The following is a 12,609-nucleotide window of genomic DNA, read 5'->3' as shown; positions in this document are numbered from 1 at the left end:
CACAAGCTATGAATGAACAACAGATTTGGCTGAAGACTTAAATACATTTCTTCACAGGGTTTTATTTGGTTTTAAAATTCACACTTTTTAATCTTGGGGCATGGATTTGCCCTGACTTTATTTATCCTAACCCTTATTTTACCAAACACTGAACATACGTTACATACATATAATGTAATAAAATGACATTACACTTTTTTATTAACCACTTTGACCCATTATGAGTCCAAGCTGTAATTTCTAAAAGCAGTGATTCTTAAAACCTCATATTAATAATTGTGTTACTCTGTCTGAACAGTGCAATTTATTATTATTAATCTAATCTGAAGGAGTAGGACAGCAGTGTCATTATTGCTTTAATTTGGCTCCCTTTGTTGGAGAGTGATTGCACAGATGAGGCAGCGTCAGGATAAAATGCAATAAGGTTTACAAGCCAGACATCCTCCATCACTGCAAGCATATGGTTCAACACTCATCATCATTTTGTTTTCTCTTGGTAAAGCTCTCTTCTCTCATCCTCCCCCTCGTTCAACCTCATGTCAACACCTGATAACGACTAAAGGGAAAACTGGCTGTACATCAGCAGCTCCTGACAGAGATGTTTGGAGAGGATGGATCGCTCGATATCATCCCAGTCTCACACAGATACAGTACCAGCTGTCACTTTCACTCTTTTGCCTCTGGTTTCTCTGTCCCACATAAAATGTAGGCTGACAGCTTTACATGAGACATTTTATGAGTTTGTTTGAACTACTGCAGGCCCCGAATCATGGCACTTCAAGGAAAGCCAAGACCAGAGTCACTTTCAGTAAGGGTTGAACTGACACTTCTTCATGTTCCTCTGGGTCCACTGGGAAATCTGTGGACAGAAAATTGCAGTCCCACAGAGGGATACACAGACACGAGTCTAATTATGGGTAAATTGAGGAATGAGGAATGAGGAAGAACAGTAATATTCACAATGTAAGTGATTTAAGCAGTGTATTCAACCTCCATCCCCTATTAAACTCAGAAATGTCATTCTGTTGATTTGGAGTGTTTGGAATAAGCATCCAAGTTCTTTCTTTTGAAATAATATCGTATTTCTAAACTTTATTCTTCCAGCAGAGGGAGCTTGGCGGTCTTTTCCCCTGTATTTGTTGGAAACAAACACCTAAACCAATCAGAAACCAGTTTGAGGAATTAAATCTTGGTTCCCTGTGGCCATGGCAACGGCTTTAGTTCTGTGACAGCTGATGAATGGGAATGGAGAAGAGGAGATGCTACATGGATTGAGGTGGTGCTTAGCAAACCTCTCAAAATAGGTATAGCTCCATGCACAGTGATCCTGGTCATTCCTGCAGGGGAAAACTGTCTGTTGCTCAGACAAAGTAAACTAGATCAGGAGATTGAAGGTAAAACAAGAAGCATTAGTTATAATGTACTGAAGCTGTGTGTATAAACAGAAGGAAAAACAGACTGAGATGAAATACGATTTATAGGGTAACATGGAGATTTGATGCACTACAGGCCATAGGTTCACAAAATTATATCGGAATTTGTCTGAAGAACCTTTATATAGTGAAGGAAATCAGTGAGCGATTGAAGCAATAATTGCACCACAAATATAAACTCTCTCAAAACATACACTAATGGGTTGCTATACCAGTACATTCTAACGCTCAGGACATATCTGTTGGAATATGTTCGACATGGTATTTTATGATATATTTGTAATTATCTATCAAAATGACAAGGCCACTTATGTGGGTGTGGTCCTAATGCTGAGTCTACTAATATAGCTCTGCCTTTAATCCCGCCCTTACTTACATGCAAAAATTCAATTGGCTAGAATATTCTAAAGCTCTCATCTGATTGCCCACGCTTTCTGCCAATCAATGTCAAACTGTCTCTGCTCACTCACCAACCACGCCTCCTCACGCTTGTTAGAGCCAGTGGTTTATTCGTGCGTATGCAATTGTGGAGTACCTCGCCGGGAGGCAAGAAGCGGGTTTTCACTTAATTTTTTTTTCGTTCGTTGTAATTAACCGTTTAACTGCTGGAATAACGTTGTTTGCAAAACGGGTTGTACTTAACGGCGGTGTGGCTTAGCGCTGTAAGGCCGAGTTGAGGATTTCGCGACTGGCTGCAACACCTGCTTTACTTGTGTCTTGAGGAGCGTGGAGTCGCGAGGCAGTTGCCATCAGAAAACAAGCAGCTGCTAACAAGTAGTTAGCAAATCAGCCAGTTAGCCTGCCAGCTAGCCACCTCTCCCTGCTGCCACAGCAAGTCCCACCCTCACCAAGTGCGTGGACGTCGTAAGAGGCTGCAGCGGTGAAGTCGAGTGCTTTTTCCTGTCAACTTAGCCAGCATCGCTGTACCGTACAGCTGACTGGTGAGCTCTGGCTAGAAGCGCTCTAAACGTCAGCTGGGCGAGGCTAACGTGAAATTGTTGGCTTTACGCGGTAACGTTACAAGTTTTTCTTTGGAAGGTTACGGTCGCTACACTGGCAAGGAGACTGGCTAGAAAGAAGAGGCGAAACAAGAGAGAACAAGGAAGACACCGAGTAGGAGGGCACTGGCTAGTTTAGCCGGGGAGACGGAATCAGACGTAAGTCACACACTGTTTCTAAGGCTAGGTTAGCCTACCAGACGGCTTACCGGTGCTCTACAACTTGCTGTGCTTGCATGGCAGCGCCTATTCAGAAAACCACTTATCTTCGGCTTGGCACCCACAGCCAGTGCGCCATAAGCTAACGGGAAAGCCTTCCTTGAAGGTGGCATACTAGCTAAGCACGATAGCTAAAGCCTGCTGGCTGACAGTGAGAGCACCCATGAATTGCAGCTCGACTGCTTTTGTTGCATTCATTATTTATTAGCTACTACTAAGTTAACTGCATTGTTACGTTTACCCAAATTGTCAGCTCGTTCCTGTGAATCGGACAGAATCGTAAGCCAGCCTGTTTCCAGGATTATTGGCTAATTAGCTGCTTTGCTAGCTGGTTGCAACCGACCACCCACCTAAGTTGACAGCTCAGTTTCTGACGATATCAAGCAGCAGTGTTGCAGAAATCGCGCAAGTCTCTAGGTATATGTGCCCCCCCACATAGTGAAGATTAGACTTCTATCCGTTTAGTGTAACTGCAGGAATTGTGTGTTCCTATGCTCAACCTTAGATAAAGTTGCTTCACAGCACCACACCGTGCAGAACATTATACTACTACTACTACTTTCAATTGGTAGCGTTGTGTCTTTCCAGCATCTCACTTCATGGTTATTTTATTTTTCTTTAAGCAGGCTGTCTTAGTACAGTGGAGTTAACCTGCAGAGCTGCCATCAGTCACTTTCATTCACAGGTCACACATGGGCAGTAACTCAGAGTACTGGCATATGAAAAGTCAAAGGCAGTTGTTAAAGTAAACTATTAGGCACCATGAAACTCCTCTCTATTCCCATACTCTTGCACAAGTATGACTCTATGTCCAAAACAAATCTTTTTTTCCCTTCTGTTGTAGATAGACAGCAAACGTTGCCACTGAGCCATTCACAGCCATGAGTATTGAGATACCGGTGGGGTTGACAGAACTCCTGCAGGGATACACTGTGGAGGTGCTGCGACAAAGACCGTCAGACCTGGTGGATTTTGCAGTACAGTATTTCACCCGTTTGAGGGACACCAGAAGTCAAGATGGGGCCAGCGCTGGTGGCAAGATCGGCAAAGGAGTGATGTTTGATGGGGAGCCAATGCAAACCGAGTCCAATGGAGATGATGACGAAGATGATGATTCTGACTTTGAGCGTAAGTAGTTTTGGTGTTATAATTGTTTGTTTCTGCCTATAATGCATCTTTGGGAGTGAACTTAGACTGAATGAAAGATGTGTATGTATGGGTGTGAGTATGTTGGGGAGGGAAAAAAAGAAAGTGAAGGTTATCCTTGAAGCCTTGTCCCTGTCAAAATCCCGTCATTTGTCATTGAACAGGCAATTTTGCAAGGCAGCGCTCATATGCCACCCATGTAGTCTAGGTCTTCTCTATCTCATCTGTCTGATACACTGTATTATGTTAATTTAAACAAATAAAGTGTAGTGCAGTTAAAGGTCATATTTTATTGAAAGCAGATTCCAGTCAAAAATTACTTTTGCAAGAAACTTTTGCAATCAAACTCAATTGAAAATTATGCTGTGATGGTGAAGATTTCAGTTTTATTTGTTAAATTGACAAATTGGGGCTCTTAATCCTACATTGGAAAAACAACAGCTATCAGGAAACCAAAACAAGTTCAGTGTACAATCAAAAGCAAGTTGGAACTTTTTGGAGGGGAAAAAAGGATTTTTAAAATGAAATGCTTTTTTCTTTTTTTGTAAGCAACTTTTTATATTGCATATATTAAATTAGTTCATTAAATTCCTAATCTTTTAGCTCGATCAGTATCTGACATATATTACTTTCAGCAGAAGCAATGACCTGTAACTTTTGCTTCAAGTTCCTTGCGTTTGACAGATTGGAAGGCGAAAGTTGCACCATAGCTCAGCTCTCCTCTGCTGCTGAGAGTGGCCTAGATCACATTAGAGTGCTGTGGAGCCAGGGGCTTTTACCTTGTGAATGGGGATTCTGTGTTTTCTCAATGAGCTTATCTACTGTGATTCTATCATGGGTATATTTTCTGAAACCTAGTGACGTGCGAGTAACTTTTAAAGGTAGTGGAAGAATTTTACAGTACTTTTTGTGAAGGGAATCTTAAACAATTCAAACGCTTCTGAAGTTTGAGTGGGGCTTCATTCTGTGACACCTGTCAATACAATTGGCAAATACCAGAGCTTTGATAATGGGAACAACAAGTTACTAGATGAAATGGTCAACATCAATGTGAATTCTTTAACTACTCAGGCTTGTTTCCTAGGACATGAATATTATTTGTTGTTTTAAATGTTAGAAACAGTAAGGCTGACAATATAGCTTAACCATGTCTATAGTTTATTATTGTATTTGTATTTGTCATGTTCAGTGATCATCAGTGTTCATCTTAGCTGAATGTGATATTGGCCAGCCTTTTAAAATGGTACAAGCTGGCTTAGGGTAAATAAAGGATTACTGTTTCTGTTTGTATGCTCACACAAGTGGGGTTTGGATGCTGTCAAACAGCTGTGACCTCAGTCGAGGCAGCAATGTGTGCCTTGACATGTTATGTCTAAGTGTTTTTGCATGTGCAAGTCATTGGTGTGTGTGTGTGCGTGCCGGGAAAACAAACAGATGTGTTATGACTTGGATTTCACACCCGTTCAAATTCCAGCCTGCTGACGTCATGAAGTAGTTCTTCATGGTACGTTTTGATTAACAATCTTTTTCATCATTACCATTTTCCACACCTTATTCAAGGTGGCAATAAAGGACAGCCAGTTAATACTGTTTTTGAGGAAGTTTGTGCCTGGTAGCTATGGGTCACACACATGACATCCATGACACCACATTATCCAGCCAAGCTGGCATACATTGCCCCCAGTACTTTAATTTCTGATGGGAACAACACAAGATTGTATAATAAACAAAATCATGTGCTCCTGCCTGTCCACTGGTGTAGCCTATAGGTATTAAGAGTACCATAGTCTCTCCATTTCAGCTACACAATCTCCAGAATAGCTTGCTTTTATGCAGAACCAACAATACACCTTTTTAAATTAAGATTCACAAAAGAGTCATGTGGATGTTCTAGGTTTACCCTGGTTGTTATTGTTTCAACCCTTGCAACACTGAACAACCTTTAGACACTAAGGTAACAGTGTCACAGTATAATGCTAGAATGCAAAAACTTCACTGTAGTGTGCAGCTAAATGCTATGCGTAAGTGTCACTAAGGCAGCATTGACAGGGTGTTCTGGTGGCCTGGGGTTTTAATATGCTGGTCAAGTAATCCCAATATCCCTGGTCTGTGTCTAGTCATCACTTTTCTCTGCTGTTGTTTCAGGAATCTACTGTGCACACTACTTACTAAAAGAAACACTGCCCATAAATACTTAGTCCTGAATGTTGTACATTCTTCTAAAGGTTTGAAAAATAATCAAGGTGAAGCCTAGAGAGTTATTTCCTCACTTCTATTCGATACCTTGGCAAATGGAAGTAGGCAGATTTTGTTTTTTACCCCTTAATTAAAAACAACTCTCTTTAGTTGAGACTGGTACATTTATAAGACCTTCGAGACCGATACAGATCATGTTGCATAAAACGAACATGATCTGTATCTGATGATCTTTGTTAAAAATTGTGGACACTATTTGTGTTTTCTTTTATTAGGCTGCTAGGGTTACAGTTATGATGATTCACCAGTGTGCTCTTAACCTTTTATCTGCTGCAGGAAATCGCTGTATATGAGTGTCGGTTCAGCGCCTGACATTCAAATGAAGTAGATAGCTGGTTATGTATTCCCACGGATAGTAAAAGTATACAGTACTTCTAAAACATGACGTCCTATTTTACATGTTCTGTTTCCCTGACTCCTGAAGCCAAATCCACAGCTGGATCACTACACAAGCCTAAGCTGCTTAACAAAAGGAGATATTGTTTTGAATACAAACAGTTGTGCCTCCATCAAAACTGTGATGGTGGGTCACACTTTTTTTAAGTAACCCTTTTGTGAGGACATTAAACCTAAATTAAATGGTTGATTGAAATATTATTTTAATTTGCAGATGATGTATTTCAATTACGACTTCAGTAAGATTAAAGCATAGGATCTGCTAGGAGATATAAGAATAAATCTAGTTTAACTAAAATGATATTACTAAGTATCAGGATAACCTGTTGTCTCCTTTTTTAAATGAATTTATCTAGTGAATCCAGGTGATGCCTGAAATCTTCCATTTTACTCACTTGGGATACAAAGGGGCAGTGGTAGATGAAGGAAACTGCAAGCTTTGTGTAAAAAATTTAAAAAAGCATTACAAGGGAGGGCTCCTAATACGTACATGCTTTTCTTTTCTCTCTAAGCTGGCCTGTCTAGTGTCAGTCTGGCAGTGTGTTCACTGAGAGTAACAGAAGGGGATGAATGGATGCCTCTGTGACTGAAGTGATGAGAGGACCTTTTTATTAAAAGATAGATGGAGGGACAGATGAGTCCCAGGGATGATAAGAGAAATGAATTAAATGTGTTTTTATAAGAAAAGACAGCAGGGGTAAAGCAGAGGCTAAATGAAAAAGCGATTTTAGGGAACACGTTTGGGGGGGAGAGAACAGCTAATGCTAACTCATCAGGCCATAAAGCTTTGCCGCCACCTTGATACAAGGCAGACTTTTAGCTTTTATTTTTCCTGATCAGTGTAGTTTTTACTGGCGGGTGGGACATCATAGTTTTCTTTGTTTATTATAGAAAGTTGGAAGATTTACTTCCAAAACTACTGGAAATGTACTTTCATTTTTCTCTATAACATCAGTCAATATTTTCAAAATCATACCTATGTGACCTGTTGGGTATTTATAAGTGCTGCTATTTTAAAGCATAGGTCTGGTAATCTCATAACATCAACAGAAGCCCAAAGAACATTTCCTTTTCATTGCAGCAGTCCTATTGCACCCTTGCACTCTTGCAAATTTTCCCAGATGGTCAGTGTTCATTTGGGACTGAAGTTCTTATGTTGGTGTTAAACACTGCTAAGTTTTAACATAAGGCTTTCTTGTTTGGTGAATACAGCCAAAACTTGAAATAGCCCTAATACATGGACAGTGCTACTGTATATGGGTCTATGTACCAAAGAAATTTCTACAACTTTGCAAAATATTGAAATTGTTTAGATTACATTTAGACTAATAAATTAGATTAATTAATTTATTTTTGAAAAACCAATATGAATGCAAAAGTATCGTGCAATGCTAGATGCACTAAAACTTAATATAAATACTTTATACATCCATATGGTCTAAAGAGTCAAGGTCATCTACCCATAGTTTGTGGTCTATACTCAGCTGTTTGTATGTCTAGAGCAGATAATTCTGCTTCGTGCATGTTTGGTTGTTGTTAGGGTTTAAGGTTATTGTAGCTCAGCTCATGATCACACACAACACATGTAATTCTGCCTCTTTGACCTGCTTTTGTCTCTTCTCTTGCTCTGTTACCTCCTCATTGTTCTATTTGGTTTCTGTCACCCTGGCTTGCTCTCTCTGTCCCTATATTTTACCCCCTACTGTTCAGCTTTGCTCCCTCTATTCCCTTGTTCCTTTCCCTCTGGTACAATAACAATCAGGCTGTGTTTTATAGATCCAGTAATTTTAGGACTATAACAATGTAAATACGGATAATGCAACTTATAAGTGATTCTTCTCCTTGTGTTCTGTTATTTGATTATCTTTTCTAGTAATTTACACATTTGTGTTCAGTTCATTATGCTGGATCTTTTAATTTTATTTTGTATTTTTTCCAACACAATTTTGCTTTGAAATTTTCTTTCTATTGTGTGTGTGTGTGATAGATGAACATTGGCCCTGTACGCACTGGTAATTAGTGCAGTAAGTAGAATTGAGACGTCCATAATTATTATCTTGGCTCTGTGTGAATGTCTGTGCAAAGTTGTAATGCGGCGTGCATGCTTATAGTGTATAAATTTATATTTCTATAAAGGAGCGTGTGTGTCTGCAAGCACACTGCACAAACATGTGGCAGGTCTCAGTGCAGTATTGTGCAACAGGTGACCTGATTAGCAGGCTTCAGTGTGTGTCCACTGAGCTTTTAGCCTACAGGCAATTCTAATGGAGCCGAGCATCCCTATAGAGACCTGATACACTGGCTGAGTGACAGTACTAAGTGAAAAGGCTCTCAGACAGCTCATAATACTTAGTCTGGCTGGCTGTTTTTAATACAGTGCCTCTGCCTGTATTTATATTTACCTCCAATAGAAAATTCATAGAAAAATCGGTTCTGTTCATTTCGGCACTGTGCCCAGTTGGCTGCGTTACCTGTATGTCTGTTGGCTGGAATTTTTATGTTTTATTTGTCTTGATCTCTTTGTGTTTGTGTGTCATTCCTTTGAAAGCCAGTCTGTTAGTTTGGCTCTCTCTACTTGCCCACTGCCATCCTCCATTTGCTTTCTTATCTATTTTAATGTCTTTCTTTGAATCTCTCTGTAATGTTACCTTTCTATATCTGTGTTTCTCCACCTTACATGGTAGAACACATTAGTGTTGGTTTGAGGCATAATTAGTATTGTGCATCTTATATACTAGCCATAAAGCAAAACCAACTTGAAATACTGCAGTGTAGTAGTTGACAAAATGCATTTCTCAATTCTTAGGCCACAGTTCAAGTTATAAAGGCACACGTTTAAACCATGTGCAAATGACGCATTGAAAGTCTGTAATCCTGTAGCCGGCTTTATCTGATCTCCATGTAAGGCGATGTGACTATTCATTCAATAGGACATTTTTGTGGTCAACAAAAGGACACAAACAGAGCAGCATATTTATTTGGTTGTCATTAGGATATTATATTAGAATGCCATAGTGGAAAGCTAGTCTTCTTTGCAATAGTACAGAGAGAATAGACTGTAAGAAAGTGAAAAACAAAAATACACGCAGAAGTCAGTGAAAGAACAAACCACGATGGATGGATGTCACGAGAGAGTAAAAACAGATGAGACGGGCACAAGCTGGTATGCCTGCATTTACTGATAGACATCATTTGAACTTTGGTACTTCCTCATTCTGTCCTCAAGCCATCTCTAGTACTATTACAGAAATTGTGCCACTAAAGAAAAAATTTGGAAAAGGGGGAAGCTCGTGGAGCTTAGGCCAGTGACTGTACATCCTCTGCTGTTCATGTTTGGGGTTCACCATCCCCCTTCTTGTGACACATTTTCTCCAGGTCATTATGTTGTTTGACCATAACTCCACCAATCCATTTACAGAACCAAACAAAGTTCTGAACAAGTTTTACAAAAGTTTATTTTATAATTTTGGTGCTTAAGCATAATAGACATAATCTAAATTCATATATGAAAATATTTTTAACCTCTTGGTCCAAGTCATGTACATTAGAGACTGTACTTTTCTTATTTCTCTTCCTGCTCTTACAGTCAATTTACAAGTCAGTACAAGTTACCTTTCACCTCAGACAGCGTTCCTAGTTGGCAATAAAACAGGGACACAGAATAAAAGCCACATGTCCCATTCAGCTATTGTATATCCTGTGTTACATAATATATGTAACTGCTTTAAAGCTAAAATGTTGAAGACCATGTGATCGTTTTAGTTTTTTATGGTGTAACTTTAGTTTTAAATGCATAAAATTGTAATTTTTGCCTTTTAGTCTACACAGTAACTTGTAATGATAAGGTAAAAACCTCGTTTTAGATATTTTGCAAATGTATTTAAAAGAACAAACTGAAATTTCTCATTTACAAAAGTATTCATACACTCAATCCAGTACATGCCTTTTTGCAAAGGTTGTAGCTTTAAGTCTCTACCAGTTTTCTAAAACTTGATTTGGTCAGTTTTTCAGTCTTCTTTACAGATGTTTTTTCCGTAGCCACCCAAGGACAGTCAGACGTATCCCAAAACTACTTAAGTGTCATCTTGGCTGATTGCTTTAGTTCATTGCTGAGCCAAAGCCTTAGTCTCAGGTCACATCCACTCTGTCATTTATTCTCTCTATTCAGCATGTTTTCTTGTCTGGGCAGAACACTTCCAACGCTCTTTTTAAAGTAACCTTAGGTTATCACCTTCCTGACAAAGGTCCTTGTTGCCTAGTCACTCAGTTTGCCTGGACATTCAACTCTAGAAGAGTCCAAGTGGTTCCAAATTTCTTCCTTTTCCCAGTTGTTGAGGCCACTGTACTTCAAATGTATTGTCTTTAAAACTATGTGCAGTGAGGTGCAATAATTGAATAATTTCTGAACCGTCAGCGAGGTTAAGAGAATGTGAGACAGTTTTGAGAGATAAGATTGCAAATTATTTAAGGAGATCCCTGCAATGTAAAGAAAACATGCAAATGCATTCACATGCATTCACTATTTAAATTAGATGGAGATCTGCAACTTTGAGGTTTTTGTTTTTAAACGAGAGCCTTATTCATTGTGCACGTGGCTTATGTTTAAAGCCAACCACCTAATAATGGTAGACCCAAGCTGACATCCTGTGTCCCTCTATACACAGGGACGGAGAGAAAACACAGGGACATTTATGGCTTTAGGGATGAGAAAGATCGGGTGGGTCGTAGTGGAAAATGTTCTTGTAAAAAGGATATAAAGAGATTACAAATTAAAAAAATGTATTGTTTACTTGTGGCCAAATATCAGTATTCTATTCCCCAGTAGAAAGAAAACATTGGAGAAAGAGGAGCTGGACACTAGGCATGATTTTCAATTGTCACATCTGGAGATCTGCTTTACAGTGAAGGCCAAAGATGCTCCCTTACAAGAGCAACACTCTATATATCTTTATTGTTTGTTATTTACAAGCACTCTTGCCACAAATTATTTCCATTCAAATATGTATCCTGTGTGATCATTTTCCAAGTGGTTTGTCTTTCCTTGAGGCCATCTTTGAGTCATCTCCCAGCTGAGTCTTCTAATGTCTTCTTCTTTTTCTTTTGGCTGTTTTCTTACAGGGGTCACCGCAGCAAATCTTTAGCCTCCATCTAACCTTATCCTTTGCATCCTCTTCTCTCACACCAACTGCCTCCATCTCCTCTCTCACTACATCCATAAATCACCTCTTCATTCTTCCGCTAGACCTCCTGCCTGGCCGCTTCAACCTCAACATCCTTCTACCCATATGGTCACTTCAATCTGGGCTCTCTGACTTTGTATCAAAGACATCTAACATGAGCCGTCCCTCTGATGTTCTTATTCCTCATCCTATCCATCCTCGTCACTCCCAAAGAGAACCTCAACATCTTAAAAGATGCCTTCACTGATTTTTTAACTTGCTTCTTTTGTTTCTACTTTGAGTAGTGTGAATAAATGACACTAAACTTACCTCTGACTTCCCAATATTAAAATTTCTCTCTACTTCTGGTGGGACAATGCCTCCAGATGACATTACTTGGAGGAGACTTTAGTTCAGTTTATGTCATCTTGTTGCTCATATTGTGGAGTTTGTAATCATGGCAATGCTGTTTTTCCAGAGCTCCTCCAGATGACATCATCTGAACTCCTAATGATGAACTTAATCAACTTTATTTGGCATTTAATGCTGGCTTTAACCTTCTCCCTCATTGTATTTTTCTCTTCATTTATGTTTTGCTTCTTTCTCTGCACCCCTACCCCTTTGCTAATTCTCTTACCAGTTCTGCCAACCTGCACTAATGACCCCTTCTCTCTCTAAGCCATCTTGTCTAATAAGATTGAGCCTGTACAATTAGACCAACTCCAATAAAGCACAGAGCAACAGAGAACAGGGGATTGAGAGACTGGGAGAGTAAGTTCATAGGAAACCACCTGAAAGGGTAGGTGGATCGACAGGTGAAAAACAAAGTTATGACTGTCTCAAGACGGCTGAAAAAAGTAAAGGGGGGAGAAAAAACATGAGTGTTTGTAATAAATGCCACACATTCATCCCAACAGTGGAGCACAAATTGAACGTGATACTGTGACCTTTTTTCACAAGCACTTCTTGTGCAAGTGTCAGGTGCAATTTTATACAAACGAA

General features: G+C 39.5%; 1 protein-coding gene across 2 annotated transcripts in view; it reads left to right on the top strand.

Moving 5' to 3' along the window:
* Window positions 1-1,934: 1,934 nt before the first annotated feature.
* The window catches only part of prkar2aa (protein kinase, cAMP-dependent, regulatory, type II, alpha A), a 39,572-nt gene continuing 28,897 nt past the window's right edge, over window positions 1,935-12,609 (top strand). The window contains exons 1-2 of one of the 2 annotated variants that reach the window (XM_067525850.1): window positions 1,935-2,590; window positions 3,499-3,778. In XM_067525850.1, coding sequence (XP_067381951.1) covers window positions 3,532-3,778 — 247 coding nt within the window. In that variant the 5' untranslated portion in view covers window positions 1,935-2,590; window positions 3,499-3,531. Of the gene's footprint in view, window positions 2,591-3,494; window positions 3,779-12,609 lie in introns of both variants that reach the window. The other variant, XM_067525849.1, reaches the window with a different exon arrangement.

This window comes from Channa argus, chromosome 13 (assembly GCF_033026475.1).
Source record: "Channa argus isolate prfri chromosome 13, Channa argus male v1.0, whole genome shotgun sequence".
Taxonomy (NCBI): domain Eukaryota; kingdom Metazoa; phylum Chordata; class Actinopteri; order Anabantiformes; family Channidae; genus Channa; species Channa argus.
Note: the sequence above shows the minus strand (reverse complement) of the source record. Positions and strands in the feature narration are given on the sequence as shown.